Source organism: Salvelinus fontinalis, chromosome 42, assembly GCF_029448725.1.
Source record: "Salvelinus fontinalis isolate EN_2023a chromosome 42, ASM2944872v1, whole genome shotgun sequence".
Lineage (NCBI taxonomy): Eukaryota > Metazoa > Chordata > Actinopteri > Salmoniformes > Salmonidae > Salvelinus > Salvelinus fontinalis.
Window position 1 is genome coordinate 24,300,803 of NC_074706.1, and position 21,637 is coordinate 24,322,439.

Below are 21,637 nucleotides of genomic sequence, written 5' to 3' on the forward strand. Positions count from 1 at the left end.
CATTGCAGGGACTGAGTTTCCCTTATCTCAGTCTAATCAAAACATTATACTTCATTGTTGAATCAACACATGGATATTTTTAAATAATAAACTCCAATGGCTCCACATTGTTAGGTACCTGAATCACAGTGTTAGAGATGGGCTTGACTGTGGTTAACAGTCAGGACCTAACCGCGTGGGCCAGGACCTAACCGCGTGGGACAAAGACTCCACCAGAACCTTTGGACTGAACAACCTCAATCCTGGTGGTCAGACAGAGCCTCCAGTCAGAGATCCAGTCGCCAGCCCAGACCCTAATCTTCACAGTCTCAATGCAGGGATGAACAGGTCCTGGGGCAGATAGAGAGCAGGTCACCCTGGTCTTCAGCCTTCACAGAGCGAGGTGGGAGTCTAACAGGAAGTCTGTCTTCTCTCTCAGGATATCATCTAATGCCTGGTTACTGGATTCATAGAAAGCCTGGTCCTGGATCTAGCCTTACTCAGTTACCTCAGGGTTACGCCACCAATACAGATGGGCGTTCACCACGACAGGTACCTAGCCTATAAAACAGCACACAATCCCCAAAACACCCAAACAATGGCTTGAGGGAGCTCAAAAACTAACCACCTGAGGGTGGTGGCACGTGCTTCTACCTCCTCCAGTGTCATTGGGTCACAACGTGGGAGGGCGAGCATTAGGACGGATGACGACAAGTCATACGTGTGGGAACTGATTCGCTAGCGCAAACTATTTGACGGAGCACCAGAACGCTCATACCAAGGAGAGGGCACTTAAGTGCAAACTATGTTACAAGAGCTTTTTCTTCCTGAGTAGCCTTATCAGACATAGGATTGTCCACAATGGGGAAATAGACAAGTTGACTGTTTCTCTCTTTTATTAAAAGGTTTTTATTCAGGTCACTTTTCCGCCAATCAGGTTCGGTGGTGCTTCCGAGAGCATTCTGACAGGTTGGTGTATTCACCCATCTAGGCTTCAAGAAAGGCTGCTGGGGGGCCGGCGGTGCTGTTGGGGCAACCGGGGCTTCCACAGGGGGGCTAGGAGTTTCTTGGAGCTGCTCGCCTAGCTTTCGGCCACGGGCTGCTGCTCCCACCCGGCATGAAGAAGGCGGAGGTTGGCGGTTTGGGAGCCGACGCACCACAGGAAAGAGGCAGCTGCTTCTTTTCCTACCCTAACTTCATGAGACGCCCCATTGTCTTTTCTCGTGGTGTCTCCGAAGAGGCCCTTTTCAGAGATGGGTGCATTGAGCAAAGGAGTCTTTTCTGTCTCCTGGATGGAAGTCATGGAGAGCCAGAAGTGGGTCTGCGTCATGACCAATGGAGCCTTCACTTGGCCAGCGCAGACTGCCAACACTTGAGTGATGTGGAGAGCAGAGCTGGTGAAACGTGCCACCTCTGCAATGCCAGCCTCTATTGCGGATCATCATTTTCCCAAGTCATCCTATAATAATGTGACCACATATGCTTCAAGCTTAATGTGCACTCTGCCTTCTTTCTGATCGGAGCTGCTAATCGTTGCGCACCTAGAACCCATAACGCTTCAATAGTCCAAGGGTGAGGGATTCGACTGGGAGCCACCCAGTGAATAGGCCTGAAGAGAGATCCAGAGAGGAGTTTTACCAAGGTTGGATTTCTTGCGTTTATAGCCATGGTGATCAATTGCACTGATGGAGCAGAAATAACAGAAGATAGATGTGATAGTTGCAGCAGCAGAGAAATATTAGGGTGTGAGAGATTTTAGTGCAGAAGACACTAAGGGGTTCCATCCTCCCAGGACTGATGTAGGATCTTGGGGCCAAAGTAATGGGATGGGTGGTGGTTTTCGGGGATAGTGTATAGGTACAGGGTTGGTCCATTAATATTTAACTTTTTTGTGACCAAAATGCGCATTCCGACCAGTGAAAGGCAGCAATGGGCAACACATCGTCTTGTCTGCCGGAAATTCACACAGCGAAGTAGTTAACGGAAATGAATCGTGCACAGGAACAGTTTCAACGTTAGCGTTTTGTTATTTAGACGTTAATTAACACCCTGGAACTGAACATATCACATACTTACCCCAGGGCAGTGTTTAATCAGCGTTGAAGACAGGACTTGGTTGATAGCTAGCATTACCTAGATAACATCTATCTAGCCGCTAAGAATGGCTAACTGTAACGTAATGGTTTTTCACACTCAAATAGCCTCCGTTATGGAGGTGCTAGCGAATGCAGCCGTGGCAGAGATCTGTAAACTCGTAGACGACGACTATAACGTGTTTCGTTTGGAAATAACTCAAAGCCAGAAAGAAAACAGGGCATTGCGGAGGAAACTACAGCAACTGGAACTGAAGGTGGCACGGGAGCGCGCAGAGAGGACAATACGAGAGCGCGTCCTTGCCAGTCGTCCCAATAGTGTCAAGTCCCTCGACCGATACAGAGGAATGGCAAGAGGTACATTTTGCAGAAGGCCCGTTCCCTTCTGCGCATGTGTTAAGCACACACTGCATGATTAACCAGAGTTGGGTCTTGGTCAGTTTTTGGATTGTATTCAATAATTCCCCTGATTACTTCGCAATCTTGCACAAAGACACTATCATATTCATGATTTACTGCATTTCCGATCACTTATTAAAAAACAATATGATGAATGGAACATAATCGATCTATGAATAGTTTTGTGACTTGTTACCTTACATGTGACGTTATGTGACGTGTTACCACATATCCTTGCCAATTGTAGACCATGTCAAATACTTTACTTCACAATATAGTGTTGAGCATTGACAACACAGTACCTAACCTAAGCACCTATTTTCTCCCAATCACTCTCTCAGGTGAAGGACATCTCACTGGAGGCCACAGGAGCTTTGTGAAGCCAGCGAGACACAATACATGGAGAGATGACCAACCAATCACTGTTGATGAGGGGAGTGGAACCTCAACCCAGCACGTTATCGTTATAGAGGTTAGTGTCATAGTGTAACATATAAATTACAGTGCATCTAATGTGGCCCGTTTATTTCAGGAAGGCTCCCCTCAGCTATTTACTTGCTTACATGTACATCTTCATGTATCTGCCATAGTGGAACTTGTTAGACTTCCCAACAACATTGTTATCCACTTCAACTCATGTACCGGTAATAACCACCTCTCTTCTTCTGTCAGTCTACAAATGCAGAGGCTGCAAGTCCTGGGGTGAAGCAGGAGAGGTCTGAAGGAGAGGACCCACGGCACAGCAGAGACATCCAGACTGGAGTGCACCCTGTAGCCACAGAAGACCCCACCACCACCCCAGCACTGCCCAGGACCAGACACAGCATCACGGAGGTCAGTGGAACGCTGAACGCCGTCCTCAAGACAGAGACTATAACGGGGCTGAGGCAACTGGGCTATCCTCCTGCTCCCCGCTTAAAGTATTTACTTTATAGTAACCCGAGCCCGGTTCTGTCCCGTCGGGGTTTAGGTGACTCGTTACTGACTGGCAATGATCCGTCCTGTTCATACGCTACGGAGACAGAGATGATTCCTGGTGTCATGCCTGTGGGTTTAGATGCACAGACTAATCCAATGAGGGGGGACTGGAACCAGTACAGTAGTAGTGTATATTCTGAAGGGTGCCAAGATAAGAAAGGAGGGGGCCTGGTTGTAGATGAGGTGAAAGTGGAGGGCGACGTTCCTCTGACATGGAATGCAGAGTCTAACTTAGGAGAAGGACACTCGCAGGTCAACACCAGTGACTTCTGGGATTACAGGGAAAGCTTAGAGACAAATACAAACTTCGCAACCCACTCCCCTTTACACACGCTTAGGGATCGCGACTCAGTGTCCACAACTATGGCACCTTCTGATTCACATGTCCGTGTCCTTTTTGATCAGGTATTAAACTCAAACGACAGCGTTAGATCCCAGTCCCGGGGAGGGAGAGCCACATCAGGCAATAGTAAAGAGAAACGGTTCCTCTGCATGTTCTGTAACAAAGGCTTCAGCAGCCCCCAGAAGGTTGAGATCCACCAGAGGGTCCACACGGGAGAGAAACCCTACAGCTGTACCCAGTGTCAAATGCGCTTCGCCCAGGCTTGCAACCTGAAGAGGCACCAGAGGGTCCACAAAAAGAGAGAAATTCTACAACTTCCCCCAGTGTGAGAAGAGGTTCTCCCACCAGCACCAGCTGAATATGCATCTGAATGTCCTCACCGGTATAGGTCATAACGCCTGTACATAGGGCTGTTACTGTGTTCTTATTAACACCACACCGGCGGATTGCAGTCAAATTCCACATGACCGTTGAGTCACGGTATCTAGGCTACTCAAACTGTGCTCTGTAAATGAACGGCGCTGATGAGTGTTAGTAGGCTATCAAACTTGCTCACGGCTGTCAAGTTGCTAATGGCCTGGTACTCAGCGCTCTAGTCTCCCTCTAATCACTTTGACATAAAAGCCATCAAATTGCATTAGACTTTATGATTTAATTTGAATAATCTGCAGAGTTCACAATAGCAGAAAAAAACGTGTTGCATTCTGAAAACGTAGGTGCACTGACCATGAATTTCAATTTCAAGTTCCACGTTTTTATATTTAAATAGACTCGCTGCTTTTATCCGAAATGTTTTATCGTTTTTTATTATGCTAATTTCCGCGGGGGCGCAGACATTGACTCTAGGGGTTAACTGGTTAGGACAGCTTATGAGGTCTCCTAAGTATCTGTTGAGTATGTGGGACTTTTATTACTAGAGGCTTCATGCATAGCTTTTATTTTTACCCATAAGACTAGGAGTATATTTTTTTGATACCTAAAGGGGCGTCAAAATTCAGAATCAAATAGCTAAATTATCCATAGTATGACCATCTTAAAACAATTCCATATGTCAGCTTTGAACCCTCCCCTAACAACGGTATAGACTTACAGGGGTTAACAGTTACATTAACCAATACACTGCTAACTAGCAGCATATTTTATTAGCATTTTAGCTAATGCATTTGGAGTTTCCTTTTCATCAGATGGTAAATTAGCCCTATTTCATATATTAGATCAGTAAGATGTCCCTACTGTTGGTGTGTCCAATTGTGAGTGCATCTGTCATTTCAACGGAACATTGTGGTTACACTAACGATGAATTAAATCAAATACATTTGATTCAGAATTAATTAATGATGCGTGTCAAGAGCTGGTCATTTATCCAACCCACCTATTATTGCATTCGTATTTCATCAACACTGTCCAGTACAAGCATATTAATTAAGGCTATACTATTGTTCAGATAATATAATAATTTGTGAGATTTATAATGACATAAGATAAAGGGAACTACATTTTAACATAGCATCCTCTTGAACTGACCTGTATTTTCCTGCATTCTAGACAAGATGACTGAGTGGAACCATGTATTAAATGCCAGTTTGTTTAGTTAGAACGCAGGTGAAATCTATTTAAATGCATATTTTTGCATTCAGACATAAAACGACTGTTACATATTTTGTTTGTACTTTGTAGGCTATATGATGATCAGAAATGCCTATTTCATTACTTCCATTCAACTACTTAATTTTGTTCCCCAAGACACTTTATGAGAATAGCATTGAATAAAAATATAAATGCAACAATTTCAAAATGTTTACATAGTTAGTTAATATTGTCAATTTAAATAAATGAGGCGTTAAATATGGATTTCACATGACTGGGAATACAGATATGCATCAGATACCTTAAAAAAAAGGTTAGCTGCGTGGATCAGAACCAGTCAGTATCTGGTGTGACCACAATTTGCCTCATGCAGCGCGATACATCTCCTTCGCAGAGTTGATCAGGCTGTTGATTGTGGCCTGTGGACCCACTCCTCTTCAATGGCTGTGCGAAGTTGCTGGGTATTGGCGGGAATTGGAATACGCTGTCGTACACGTCGATCCAGAGCATCCCAAACATACATGCCCAATGGGTGACACATCTGGTGAGTATGCTGGCCATGGAAGAACTGGAACATTTTCAGCTTCCAGGAATTGTGTACAGATCCTTGCGACATGAAACATGAGGTGATGGCGGTGGATGAATGGCATGACAATGGGCCTCAGGATCTCGTCACGGTATCTTTGTGCTTTCAAATTGCCATTGATAAAATGCAATTGTGTTTGTTGTCCGTAGCTTTTGCCTGCCCATACCATGACCCCACCGCCACCATGGGGCACTCTGTTCATAACGTTGACATCAGCAAACCGCTCACCCACACGACGCCATACACGCTGTCTGCCATCTGCCCGTTACAGTTGAAACCTGGATTAATCTGTGAAGAGCACACCTCCAGCGTGCAAGTGGCCATCGAAGGTGAGCATTTGCCCACTGAAGTCGGTTAAGATGTCGAACTGCAGTCAAGTCAAGACCCTGGTGAGGATGACGAGCACGCAGATGAGCTTCACTGAGACAGTTTGTGCAGAAGTTCTTCGGTTGTGCAAACCCAAAGTTTCATTAGCTGTCCGTGTGGCTGGACGATGCCGCAGATGAATAAGCCAGATTTGGAGGTCCTGGGCACGTGGTCTGTGGTTGTGAGGACAGTTGGATGTACTGCCAAATTCTGTAAAGCGATGTTGGCTGCGGCTTATGGTAGAGAAATGAACATTCAATTCTCTGGTGGACATTCCTGCAGTCAACATGCCAATTGCATGCTCCCACAAAACGTGCAGCCTCTGTGGCATTGTGTTGTGACAAGTGCACATTTGTGTCCTTTTGTCACCAGCACAAGGTACACCTATGTAATGATCATGCTGTTTAATCAGCTTCTTAAAATGCCACACCTGTCAGGTGGATGGATTATCTTGGCAAAGGAGAAATGCTCACTAACAGGGATGTAAACAAATTTGTGCTCAAAGTTCATTTGAGGTTAATAAGCTTTTTGTGCAAATGGAACATTTCTGTGGTCCTTAATTTCAGCTCATGACAGAGGACCAACACTTTATATATTGCTTTTATATTTTTGTACAGTGTAGTCCATCATGCAGATTTTTAGTTGAGACTTACACTGCATGACCAAAGGTCGAACATCTCATTCCACAATCATGGGCATTAATATGGAGTTGGTCTCCACTTTGCAGCTATAACAGCTTCCACTATTCTGAGAAGGCTTTCCACTAGATGTTGGAACATTGCTGCAGGGACTTGCTTCCATTCAGCCACGAGCATTAGTGAGGTCGGGCACCGATGTTGGGCGATTAGGCCTGGCTTGCAGTCGGCATTCCAATTCATCCCACAGGTGTTCAATGGGGTTCAGGTCAGGGCTCTGAGCAGGCCAGTCAAGTTCTTCCACACCGATCTCAACAAACTATTTCTGTATGGGCCTCGCTTTGTGCAGAGTCAGGCGTTGTCATGCTGAAACAGGAAAGGGCCCTATCCAAACAGTTGCCACGAGGTGGAAGCATAATCGTCTAGAATGTCATTGAATGCTGTAGCGTTAATATTTCCCTTCACTGGAACTAAGGGGCCTAGCCCAAACCATGAAAAACAGCCCCAGACCATTATTCCTCCTCCACCAAACTTTACAGTTGGCACTATGCATTGGGGCAGGTAGCGTTCTCCTGGCATCCACCAAATCCAGATTCGTCCGTCAGACTGCCAGATGGTGAAGCGTGATTCATCACTCCAGAGAACGTGTTTCTGCTGCTCCAGAATCCAATGGCGGCGAGCTTTACACCACTCCAGCCGACACTTGGCATTGCCCATGGTGATCTTAGGCTTGTGTGCGGCTGCTGGGCCATGGAAACCAACCATTGAAGTTCCCCAAGAACACAGTGGCCTCCATCATTCTTTCATAGAAAAAGTTTGGAACCACCAAGACTCTTCCTAGAGCTGGCCGCCCGGCCAAACTGAGCAATCAGGGAAGGGCCTTGGTCAGGGAGGTGACCAAGAACCCGATGGTCACTCTAACATAGCTCCAGAGTTCCTCTGTGGAGATGAGAGATTATTTCAGAACGACAACCATCTCTGCCAATCAGACCTTTATGGTAGAGTGGCCAGACGGAAGCCGCTCCTCAGTAAAACAGGCACATGACAGCCCGCTTGGAGGACTCTCAGACTATGAGAAACAAGATTCTCTGGTCTGATGAAACCAAGATTTAACTCTTTGGCCTGAATGCCAAGCGTCACGTCTGGAGGAAATCTGGCACCATCCCAACGGTGAAGCATGGTGGTAGCACCATCATGCTGTGGGGATGTTTTTCAGCGGCAGGGACTGGGAGACTAGTCAGGATCGAGGGAAAGATGAACGGAGCAAAGTACAGAGAGATCCTTGATGAAAACCTGCTCCAGAGCGCTCAGGGCCTCAGACTGGGGCGAAGATTCACCTAACAGGACAACAACCCTAAGCACACAGCCAAGAAACGCAGGAGTGGCTTCGGGACAAGTCTCTGAACGTCCTTGATCCCGATCAAACATCTCTGGAGAGACCTAAAAATAGCTGTGCAGCGACACTCCCCATCCAACCTGACAGAGCTTGAGAGGATCTGCAAAGAAGAATGGAAGAAACTCCCCAAATACAGGTGTGCCAAGCTTGTAGCGTCATACCCAAGAAGACTCAAGGCTGTAATGGCTGCCAAAGGTGCTTCAACTAAGTATTGAGTAAAGAGTCTGAATACTTATGTAAATGTGATATTTCCATAAAAAAACATCTTTGTACTGTGTGTATGTATATATAAACTCAACAAAAAAAGAAACGTCCCTTTTTCAGGACCCTGTCTTTTAAAGATAATTAGTAAAAATCCAAATAACTTCACAGATCTTCATTGTAAAGGGTTTAAACACTGTTTCCCATGCTTGTTCAATGGACCATAAACAATTAATGAACATCTGGGACCTGTTGGATCGGAGGATGAGGGCTAAGGCCATTTCCCCCAGAAATGTCCGGGAACTTGCAAGTGCCTTGGGGGAAGAGTGGGGTAACATCTCACAGCAAGATCTGGCAAATCTGGTTCAGTCCATGAGGAGGAGATGCACTGCAGTACTTAATGCAGCTGGTGGCCACACCAGATACTGACAGTTACTTTTGACCCCCCCCCCTCCTTTGTTCAGAGACACATTATTCCATTTGTTAGTCACAAGTCTGTGGAACTTGTTCAGTTTGTCTCAGCTGTTAAGGTGGTATTTACACATGTTAAGTTTGCTGAAAATTAACACAGTTGACAGTGAGGATGTTTCTATAATTATATAATATATATAATAATTATATAATGTTATTTTTTTACTGACAAATAAAATCAATCAATCATGTCCACCATGATGGCTTTAACAATGATTAAGTCAATCAGTAACTACAGTATAGGAATCAAATGTAGTGGGGATGGGTAAACACTGAGGGAGTGTATGTCTGTGTGATCTGTATCACCTGTCTCTTCCAAGAGGAGGAGGGTCCAGAGTTACTGCTGGTGAAGGAGGAGGGGTGTGAGGAGGGTCTGGGTAACCCTGAGGGGACCATGGTCACGGAGGACAACCAGTCTACACCTCCCCCTGAACTCACAGAGGAACCAGCTGAGCAGAACAGAACTACACACAGTCTCACTGAGGTGAGCCCATTGTAAACTACTGTGGTGTTAAGGCCCGTATCCACAAAGCCTCTCTGAGTAGGAGTGCTGATCTTGGATTAGTTTTGCATTTTAAATCATAATGAATAAGACTATATAGACAGGTGAGGACCTGATCCTCGATCAGCACTTTTACTCTGAGACTCTTCGTGGATACGGGCCCAGGTCTTGATACATTTTGTCTTAAGTGTGGGACCATGCTTTTAAATGATCAAACCATTAAAGAGTGTCAAGTAATCAGATCAACTAACATGTTGTTTAGTACTCATAGCAATCCCTCATTACGCAATCAGAAGATGCTCCATAGCAGGGTGCTCATATCAGATTTCTTGATCCAACATCCTCTCACTCTATCTCTTAGTCAGTAGACATGGAGGATGGGAAGCCTGATCTGCTGCTGGTCAAAGAGGAGACAATAGAAGACAGACCAGAGAGCATTGATCTGCTGAGTGGACTAAAGATGGGGGAGCAAGGTAAGGGAGAAATAAATATAGCCTACATACAGTAATAGATCTTCAAGGGGAGTAGTGATACTCTTGGCTGTTTTTTCTTAATTCATAAAATGAATTCAATACAACTTATGTTTACATACAAAAACACACATTATAATGTATGAACTTCACCAGGTAATTGACTGAAAAAACTCCATATGTAGAGTTCTCTACCATGTTTGTAAAGTATATTTTCTAACCTCTTCCTGCAGGTGGTTGGCTGGAGGCTAATAGAGGAGACTGGGCGACCATCTTGGATTCCCAGACCCAGACGGATGCAGCCAAGGGCCCAGGGGACAACATCACTGAGCAGGCCACAACCAGAGGCGATTTGGTGGAGGTCAGTGGATGGGAAAGTGTCCTCAACGCTGGGCTGGGGGGGGCTCCAGAGTGGCGCAGGCTGTGTTGCAGCCGGCCGAGACGGGGAGACCCATTTGGCCCAGCGTAGTCCCAATTAGGGGAGGGTGTGGCCGGCCGTATTGTCCTTGTCCCATCGCTCTCTAGCGACTCCTGTGACGGGCCGGGCGCATGGACGCTGACACAGTCGCCCAGTGTAACGGTGTTTCCTCCGACACATTGGTGCAGCTGGTTTCCGGGTATGCGGGCATTGTGTCGAGAAGCAGTGCGGCTTGGTTGGGTTGTCTTTCGGAGGACGCACGGCTCTCGACCTTCGCCTCTCCCGAGTCCGTACGGGTCTTGCAGCGATGTGACAAGACTGTAACTACCAATTGGATACCACGAAATTGGGGAGAAAAAGGGGTAGAACTACAAAAAAGAAAAATAAATAAAATACCGAATCAACACATCTGTATTTTTTTTTTAATAAGAAACTCCGATGGCGCCATATTGTTAGGTACTTGAATCACAGTGTTAGGGATGGGCTTGACTGTGGTAAACATTTTATAATATCATGTCATGTTTCTGTGTGTACAGCAAAGAGTTTGTTTTATAGAAATATATATAAACTTTTAAATGCTCTTCTGTTCAATTTGTGTCTACAGTCTGCAGTCCATGAGGACCTGCTGATATCCGGTGTTGCTGGTAGGAGAGACTGGATCTCTGAGGTGACTGGTCACAAACCCTTGCCCCGGATCAGGACACTGGATCAAGAGCAGTCACAGTTCCTTCTTGAGTCGGAACCAGGACCCAACCCCGAGGGACAGAGACTCCACCACCACACAGAAGACAACCAGTGGACAGGTGGACTGAACAACCTCAGTCCTGGTGGTCATCAGAGACAGAGAGGCTCCAGTCAGGTATCCAATCTGCAGCCCAGACCCTTCTCTTCACAGTCTCAGAGCAGGGATGAAGCAGGGCCTAATAGAGATAGACCCTCCTGTTCCTATGATACAAACACCACAGTATCCATGATGAACAGAGCAGGTCACCCTGGGCTTCAGCCTTCACAGAGAGCGGTGGGAGACACCCCTGGTGGTAGTCTATCAGCAAGTCTGTCTTCTCCTTCAGGGTCTCGTCTAAAGCCTGGTGACTGGGTTCATAGACAGCCTGGACCTGGGTCTAGCTTTCCTGGTCATGGTTACCCCACGAATACAGACAGGGTCAGGATGGGCATTCATCACAAGAGTTATCTAACCTATAACAATCCCAACAACACCCAAACAATGGCTAGAGATCGAGGGATCTCAAAGACTCACCCTCCTACCTCCTCTGGTGTCATTGGGTCACAACGTGAGCTGCCGAGCGTTAGGACGGACGCCGACAAGCCCTACTCCTGCCCCACGTGTGGGAAGTGCTTCGCTAGGGCAAACTATTTGAAGGAGCACCAGACCGTTCACACCAAGGAGAGGCCCTTTAAGTGCAAACTATGTTACAAGAGCTTCTCTTTCCTGACTAACCTTACCAGACATAAGAGTGTCCACAACGGGAAGAGCAGTGTGGCTTGAGATGTACACAGGGGATATCTGGGAACCTTTCTTTAGCTGACATATTATAGTTATCGTGTGAAGTGTCTTGGGATGAGAGGGTAATTAATCACATACCCCCCAACCCTTTGTTAACTGTAAATACCTGTTTTCAGAGAGACAGTAAACCTGGGCTAGAACAAGGACAGTTGAATATTTACCTTACTGAGGTGATGTAGATGGAATAAAGTCATTATATTATTTTCTACTCTATTCTTACTATGACACTGTTCTTTCTAAACAAGTCTGCCCTCAGTTTGAAAGATACTGATCATAGGAGATTTATGTGTAATCAGTGGTGGAAAAAGTACCCAACAATCCTACTTGAGTAAAAGTAAAAGATACCTTAATAGAAAATGACTCAAGTAAAAGTCACCCAGTAAAATTCTACTTAAGTAAAAGTAAACAAGTATTTGGTTTAAAATATATTAAGTATCAAAAGTACAAGTATAAATCACTTCAAATTCCTTATATTAAGCAAACCAGATGGCACCATTTTCTTGTTTTATTTATTTACGGAAAGCCGCGGGCACAGTGTGTTTAGTGAGTCCGCCAGATTAGAGGGAGTAGGGATGACCAGGGATGTTCTCTTGATAAGTGCATTGATTTGACTATTTTCCTGTCATGCTAAGCATTCAAAATGTAACGAGTACTTTTGGATGTCAAGGAAAATGTATGGAGTACAAAGTACAATATTATCTTGAGGAATGTAGTGAAGTAATATTAGTTAAATATAAATAATAAAGTACAGATACGCCAAAAAACTACTTTACACCACTTTGTGTAATTTAATAAGCAGTACTTTATTTCAAAGAACGGGCATCCCTATTTAATTTAACAATACCCTTTGAGCTATGACGGCAACCAAGATCCCTTCTCTCATGTTAAGGTTTTAATGTGTCTGTCCTATATCTAGGAGATATGTTTTTTTTGTACACATATTTAACCCTTTTTTGCAGGCACAAAACTACTTCCATAAATGTTTTTAACCGGTACTGGGTTACCTTAAGACATGTCCCGTGACACTTGTGGGGGTCGTAGAACAAAACTAATCTCCCCTTTCTACAGTTGGGTCATATCAGTTTGTAGCCCAAACGGTTTGGACGCTAGACAGAAGTTGGCACCGACTTCAGACGAGTCGCACGAGGCAAAACGGAGAACACCACCGTGTTCGTCAGAGCCTTCTCTTTCCCTAGACTGGTCATATTAGTTTGTCGGACAATCCATTTTCATGAAAAGACAGATTTTTGGGATGTCTCCTGGTCTGACAAACAGCACTGTAGCTTTCCACGGCAGATGCGGAAAGCCGACATAGGCAGATTGACACACATCCAATGCCAATGCCAAAAACATCTCTCCACCTTAAACAGACTGATTTTGATAGGGATTTGTGTATTATGTTAATTAGATTGGCGCACAGGTGCATCAATCGACTCGGCAGTGATTTGATCATTTGAAGGCATGGTCCCACACTTAAGACAGAGGATCCCCAAGGCAGCAGCTACTCTTCCTGGTGTCCAAACACACCAAAGCACACACATTACATGCAAAACAACAGATAAAACAGTGAACTATGTTTGTACTGAATGAGCTAAAGATAAAACAGTACATCATATAACATCCCTACACCACCACATATCCACAACATGTTCAATACCACCATACAACAATATCACAATGTGTGCGTATGCATGTGTCTGTACCTTTGTGTGGGTCTTCACTGTCCCTGTTGTTCCATAAGGTGTATTTTTACCTGCTTTTTAAATCTGATTCTACTGCTTGCATCAGTTACCATTCATGTCAATGCGGAGATGCAGTTGAAGTCAGAAGTTTACATACACTTATGTTGGAGTCAATAAAACTCATTTTTCAACCACTCCATTTTTCCAACAATTGTTTACAGACAGATTAATTCACTATCAACAATTCCAGTGGGTCAGAAGTTTACATGCACTAAATTGACTGTGCCTTTAAACAGCTTGGAAAATTCCAGGAAATGTCATGGCTTTAGAAGCTTCTGATAGGCTAATTGACATCATTTGAGTCAATTGGGGGTGTACCTGTGGATGTATTTCCAGGCCTACCTTCAAACTCAGTGCCTCTTTGCTTGGCATCATGGGAAAATCAAAGGAAATCAGCCAAGACCTCAGAAAAAAAATTGTAGACCTCCACAAGTCTGGTTCATCCTTGGGAGGAATTTCTAAACGCCTGAAGGTACCACGTTCATCTGTACAAACAATAGTACGCAAGTATAAACACCATGGGACCACGCAGCCGTCATACTGCTCAGCAAGAAGACGCGTTCCGTCTCCTAGAGATGAACGTACTTTGGTGCGAAAAGTGCAAATCAATCCCAGAACAACAGCAAAGGAGGAAACAGGTGCAAAAGTATCTATACCCACAGTAAAACGAGTACTATATCGACATAACCTGAAAGGCCGCTCAGCAAGGAAGAAGCCACTGCTCCAAAACCGCCATAAAAAAGCCAGACTACGGTTTGCAACTGCACATGGGGACAAAGATCGTACTTTTTGGAGAAATGTCCTCTGGTCTGATGAAACAAAAATAGAACTGTTTGGCCATAATGACCATTGTTATGTTTGGAGGAAAAAAGAGGACGCTTGCAAGCTGAAGAACACCAACCCAATCGTGAAGCACGGGGGTGGCAGCATCATGTTGTGGGGGTGCTTTGCTGCAGGAGGGACTGGTGCACTTAACAAAATAGAAGGCATCAGTCAGGAAATTATGTGGATATATTGAAGCAACATCAAGACATCAGTCAGGAAATTCAAGCTTGGTCACAAATGGGTCTTCCAAATGGACAATGACCCCAAGCATACTTCCAAACTTGTGGCAAAATGGCTTAAGGACAGCAAAGTCAAGGTATTGGAGGGGCCATCACAAAGCCATGACCTCAATCCTATAGAAAATTTGTTGGCAGAACTGAAAAAGCATGTGCGAGCAAGGAGGCCTACAAACCTGAATCAGTTACACCAGCTCTGTCAGGAGGAATGGGCCAATATTCACCCAACTTATTGTGGGAAGCTTGTGGAAGGATACCCAAAACGTTTGACCTAAGTCAAACAATTTAAAGGCAATGCTACCAATACTAATTGAATGTATGCAAACTTCTGACCCACTGGGAATGTGATGAAATAACTTAAAGTTGAAATAAATCATTCTCTACTCATAGTCTGACATTTCACATTCTTAAAATAAAAGTGGTGATCCTAACTGACCTAAGACAGGGAATTTTTACTAGGATTAAATGTCAGCAATTTTGAAAAACTGAGTTTAAATGTATTTGGCTAAGGTGTATGTAAACTTCGACTTCAAATGTAGTCCCATGGTCTATATTTTGTGTGATGGTGGGGACGCAGAGCTGTGTTCCAAACAGAAAACTGCAACTGTGCTTGCTTCAGTTCCTCAATGGCATGGTTAGCAGAGCTAAAAAAAATAGAAAATAAAAATGCACCTTATAGTAGAAGGCTCTTTCCTTGAGTCATAAAAGTGCATTGAAATGACTTAGGAACAGTGCACACTGGACAGGTGTGACCACTTAGACCTTACTCAAACCATTTTTTACTTATCTTTTTCCTACTCCAAAATGTCAATGAATATTCATATGTTGCCAGAGTAATTTCAGATTTCATTATTGACAAATGGCATGAAAAGTACAGTAAATGTCAAATGCACATAAACAGTGTAATGTTTGGATTCAGTCTTGTCAGGTGAGCTGTTGTGTTTTCACCTTTGGTCAAAACATTTCCCCATCAACTCTAAAGTGTTCTTTCAATTTCTACCATTGTAATGCATATGGTTTTTATAATTTCTGTTAAATGTCAATTTGGCCCTATCCATGTTGACCAACTTCCACGAATTGAAGTGGTTAAACATAAACAAGTTAAATATACCATATGAAAACCACAACAAAAAACAAAAACTGCAAGAACTTGATAAACTGTATTCATCTTCTCATTAAAAGTGTTTTGGGAAAATTTGTGATCATATCCTACACAGTACAAACAACATGAGACTATTTAGGTTTATATATGCCTTGTACATTGAGTGTACAAAACATAAGGAACACCTTCCTAATATTGAGTTGCACCCCTTTTGCCATCAGAACAGCCTCAATTTGTCAGGACATGGACTCTACAAGGTGTCAAAAAAGTTCCACAGGGATGCTGGCCCATGTTGACTCCAATGCTTCCTACAGTTGTCAAGTTAGCTGGATGTCCTTTGGGTGGTGGACCATTCTTGATACACATAGGAAACTGTTGAGTGAAAAACCCAGCAGCATTGCAGTGCGTGACACACTCAAACCAGTGCGCCTGGCACTTACTACCATACCCCACATTCACACTGAATGGCACACATACACAATCCATGTCTCAGTTGTCTCAAGATTTAAATATCCTTCTTGAAGTTGATTTAACAGGTAAGATCAATAAGGGATCATAGACTGACCAGGTGAAAGCTGTGTCTACCCAGGAATACTCAACACTGAAATCTGTTACTCTGGTTATTCCAAATACAATTGTTGATCTTTTCAGGTGACAACAATATAAATTCATCTTTGTCTTTAATGCAGGGTTTGATCTAAACGTCAGAAGCTATCGAGTGGAATGGTTTTTCTGCTGGTGTATCCTGAGGTATCTCCTCTCTGAAAACCTCTTCCCGCAGTGCGTACAGGCGAAGGGCCTCTCTCCCATGTGGACCTTCAGGTGCATCTTCAGGTTGCCAGCCTGGGTGAAGCGCATGTGACACTGGGGGCAGCTGTAGGGTTTCTTCCATGTGTGGACCTTCTGATGCAACTTCAGGTGATCCTGGCGGGAGAACCTTTTCTCACACTGGGGCAGCTGAAGGATTTCTCCCCTGTGTGGATCCTCACCTTTTGGGGACAGCTGAAGCCTTGGTTACAGAACACGCAAAGGAACCGCTTCTCTTTAGTATTGCCTGATGTTTCTCCCCCTCCCCGAGCCTTTGCCCTTTGGTCATTTGAGTTCAATACCTGATTGAAAAAGACGTGTCCCTGTGAATCCGAAAGCCCCATCGACGTGGACACTGGGTGGCGATCCCTGAATGTGTGTAAAGGGGAGTGGGTTGCAACATTTGGATTTTTCTCTAAGCTTCCCTTGTAATCTAAGAATTCTCTGCCCTGCGAGTGTCCATCTCCTAGGACATGATCTGCATTCCATGTGGGAGGAGCGTCGCCCTCCACATCTACTACCAGACCCTCTCCTTTCTTATCTAGGCACCCTTCAGACTATACACTACTACTGTATTGATTCTAGTACCCTCTAGATAGATCAGTCTGTTTCTCTAAACCCAAGGACATGTTGCCAGGGTCCATCTCTGTAGCGTAAGAGGAAGACAGATCATCACCGCCAGTGTCTGACGTATCACCTTCACCATGTCCACAGGAATTAACCGTCCTCTCACTCTGGTGAAATACCGGTATATATTCTGAGCTGAGAGCAGGAGGACAGCCCATTCTCCCCAGCCTCTCTGGGTCTGATCTGTGGTCAGATTCTGTGTGTAAGAGCCTGTGTGTTACAGTTAAAGTCTAGCGTCTGTCTCTGACTTGAGGACGGCGTTCGGCGTTCCACTGACCTCCATGATGCTGCGTTGGGTCCAGGGCTGCGCTGGGATGGTGGTGGGGTCCTCCGTGGCTACAGGGAGCACTCCAGCTGTCTGGATGTCTCTGTTGTGGTGTGGTTCCTCCTCTCCTTCCTTCCACTTCAGCTTGACCCCAGGATCTGCAGCCTCTGCATCTGCAGACTGACCAGAAGAGGAGCTTATTATTGGTACATGAGCTAAGTTGAATAACAATGTTGTAGAGAAGTCTCACACGCTCCCATGTCCTCCTGAGAGGATATGGTTGCTTTTTAAGACCATCCATTCCACTGTGTCAGGTCGTGTTGTACCTTTTGAGAATACATTCTGGGCTTATCAATTATATTATGTAGTGGTGGTGTCACCTTCATAATTTTTTTTCTGGTTCTCCAAAATGGCTACAGTCACCATCACAATTAGTAATTGTGTAATTATAATTGTTTTGAGTTTGATATTCAAATTGCTTCTAATTAGGTAAGTATCCCAGTAGTAGTTTGGTAATAATTTGTTCAGATTAAATAAGCTCAAAATAAGAAGTTGATATAGTGCGGAGTTATTTTTCGAAATGTCGTTTTTTTAATAACTAATTGATGGACTGTTCAATTATTTGAATTCCATTTACTTTGTTTTGGGTGTGTGCTCTCAGCACACCATTTGTGCGCTTTTTCTAGAGAGATTTCTCTGGGATATGTTGCCCAACTCATAGTTAAGCTCAGAAAACGTGGTAATTAACTACAATAACCAGAACGAATTGCATCTACATCTGCCAGTTCTCAATGTTATTGCCTGTGGGGCTGGCAGACAGACATGGAGAGGAATAGCGATAGAGAGACGAGAGATAATGTGGTTGCTTAGGTATCGCTACCCGACAATACATCAAATTGATTGATAGTTGTTTTTTAGCAGTCTTAAAAGTATGGCTTATCTACCTTGAACTACTGAAATTGTGATTTCATCAGACAGCAGGCTGCTAGGCTAACCTACTAGCCTGAAGGATGACTCTTTGGGGAGAACAGAGATGGATGGCTGCAGTGTTAATTGTCACCAATTTTAGATTTAGTTTTAGTCTTTATGACTAAAATACCTTTGTCTTAGTCCAATTTTAGTAATTTCGTCCTTAGTTATCAGTAGACTACAACTCCGGACAGTTTTAGTCTAGTTGTATTCACAATTTTAGTCATTGTAGTTTTATTTTTTGAACAGTTCATACAAACCTCTAACTTAACTTCCATCGTGGACTCCCTTAGTCACAGCCATTTTAGTCACAAATCAGTGCATTGTTTTTATTTTAAATTAATATTTAGGCTACCTCTAACTTCCATCATGTGCACATTCAGATAGCCTTGTACAATTAGGTCTACTATCCCCTCCTCCTATACCTTAGCTGGCAACATTGATATTGTAGCAGATTGTAACCAATGCCAGCCATAAACTATACAGCCTTGGCTACAGGTTAAACCATTTACAGCTCTGATTTTCTCCCCATCATAACTGGCAAGGGGGTAAATAAGTGGTTTCGTTGAAAGGGGAGAAGTTTACCTTTCCAGAAATGCCAGAAGCATTACTGTACTCATAATATTCAACAAAAAGCATTTGTTTTTTCCCATAGGAAAAAGGCAACCGCAACTCATATTTGCAGATCGTGATGGACCGTATCCAACACAGATTAATGAATAACAGCACACATGAGAAATAGAGCTTCTGATGAGATCAAAGCAAAAATAGCCTACATGAAAGTAACAGAGAGAGAGTAAATCGTTTCTAATTGAGGTTAGTTACAAGTGAAATCTCACTTCGCATCAGTTAAAAAGATTGACAAATGACTGAATAGACTGAGTGTTTTATGCAACACTATATAGCTCGCCAGCTTGTAGTACTAAAAAAACTAAATGAGTTAGCATTTTCTACCTCTGGTTCGTTGGGCATTTCTATGGGGGGAAATCATGTCGTTTGGCGATATAACCTCGTGTCTCGGTGTAACAAGGTTTAGAAGATCTTATAGGTTTTGTTCTATGAGGTGATATAAGTCAGTTAACACGACCTATGAATTACGAAGCCTTTATGTGCTCAAAATATGTCATTTCCTAACTGTCCGAAAAGTTTTTTTTTTTTTTTTACATCTACGCGGACCACGCACACTAGTCTACGCTACAGTCCGCCCAAATGCTAGTTAGCTTTCTGCTTAAAGGGATCTACATAGTCGACGCAAACGGAGCCGACGAAGGTCCGTTTACGTCGCTCTCTACGTAGATTTGTGGCTGTATTTTTGGAATGCGACTCCAAACGGACCTACACGTTACCAAAATCTTGATATCAACCTGGCCAGATTGTTTAACTTCTAGTTCCTCCCAAACCCGGATCCGGGAGCACCCCCTTCAGAAAAAAGCTGACTAGCATAGCCTAGCGTCACAAGTAAATACTAGCATCTAAATATCATTAAATCACAAGTCCAAGACACCAGATGAAAGATACACATCTTGTGAATCCAGCCATCATTTCTGATTTTTAAAATGTTTTACAGGGAAGACACTATGTAAATCTATTAGCTAACCACGTTAGCAAAAGACACCACTTTTTTTACTCCACCATTTTTTTACTGCATCAGTAGCTATCACAAATTCGACCAAATAAAGATATAGCCACTAACCAAGAAACAACCTCATCAGATGACAGTCTGATAACATATTTATTGTATAGCATATGTTTTGTTAGAAAAATGTGCATATTTCAGGTATAAATCATAGTTTACCATTGCAGCCACCATCACAACTCTCACCAAAGCAACTAGAATAACTACAGAGACCATCGTGTATTACCTAATTACTCATAAAACTTTTCTTAAAAAAAGACAGCGTACAGCAAATGAAAGACACAGATCTTGTGAATCCAGCGAATATTTCAGATTTTCTAAGTGTTTTACAGCGAAAACACAATATAGCATTATATTAGCTTACCACAATAGCCAGAAACACAACACCATTTACCAGCTGCAAAGGTTAGCGATAGTAACAAACAGGCAAAAGATATAATTTTTGACTAACCTTGATATTCTTCATCAGATGACAGTCCTGTAACATCATATTACACAATGCATTTAGGGTTTGTTCGAAAATGTGCATATTTAGCGGCACAAATCGTGGTTATACAATGTGATTAGTGGCCAAAACTTCAAGCCATCTGTCCAGCGCCATCTTGGAGAGGCACCTATTCTAATCAATAAGTAATCATAAACTTGACAAAAAAAAATACAGGTTGGACAGCAAATGAAAGATACATTAGTTCTTAATTCATCCGCTGTGTTAGATTTTTAAAATTAACGTTACTGCGCAATACAGCGTGCGCTAAAGCGAGACCGCACCGAAATTCATGGCGGAATTATTATTTGACATTTGTCAACATAAATACGAATTAACAGCATAAAGACTGCTTACTATTTGCTGAGCTTCCATCAGAATCTTGGGCAAGGTGTCCTTTCTCCAGAACAATCGTATTTTGGTTGAAAGATGTCCTCTTCTCCTGTAGAAATAGCAGCTAACGATAGCCATCCACTGGAGAGGTGTCCAACTCGTGATAGCGCGTCACAAAGAAATCCCAGAAAATCGCAATAAACTGATATAAACTGCTATAAGTCGGTTTAAATTAACTACCTTGTGATGTCTTTAACACCTATAACGAATAAAAACATGACTGGAGATATAGAACTGCTAAAACGAAAGCTTTTGCAGGACGCCATTGTGATGTCCCTCTTGCGCCAGGCGCCCCGTTGAAAAGAACGGTACTTCCGTTCCATGAGCTTTTATAGTCCCCCAGATTTCACAATCCACTCAGTTCAAATTCTCACCGCTTACTGACATCTAGAGGAAGGCGTATGCAGTGCATGTAGCCCCATAGCTTACATGGGGACTTAAACTGACCCTAGAACAGGGACCTCGATTTCAGAAATCTCACTTCGACAGGAAATGTGCTGCAGAATGAGTTCTGTTTCACTCAGAGAAATAATTCAAACGGTTTTAGAAACTAGAGTGTTCTCTATCCAATAGTAATAATAATAATATGCATATTGTACGAG

The 21,637-nt window shown here is 43.5% G+C and overlaps 1 protein-coding gene across 1 annotated transcript; it reads left to right on the forward strand.

Annotated features, from left to right (window-relative positions):
• Window positions 1-170: 170 nt before the first annotated feature.
• Window positions 171-13,825, forward strand: LOC129841244 (sal-like protein 3). Its single transcript, XM_055909420.1, has 7 exons — window positions 171-2,429; window positions 2,813-2,943; window positions 3,144-3,305; window positions 9,357-9,518; window positions 9,898-10,009; window positions 10,240-10,367; window positions 11,029-13,825. Exons 1-7 carry the CDS (start codon window positions 2,141-2,143, stop codon window positions 11,929-11,931), a joined length of 1,887 nt encoding a protein of 628 aa, XP_055765395.1. The 5' UTR covers window positions 171-2,140; the 3' UTR covers window positions 11,932-13,825.
• The last annotated feature ends 7,812 nt before the right edge of the window (window positions 13,826-21,637 follow it).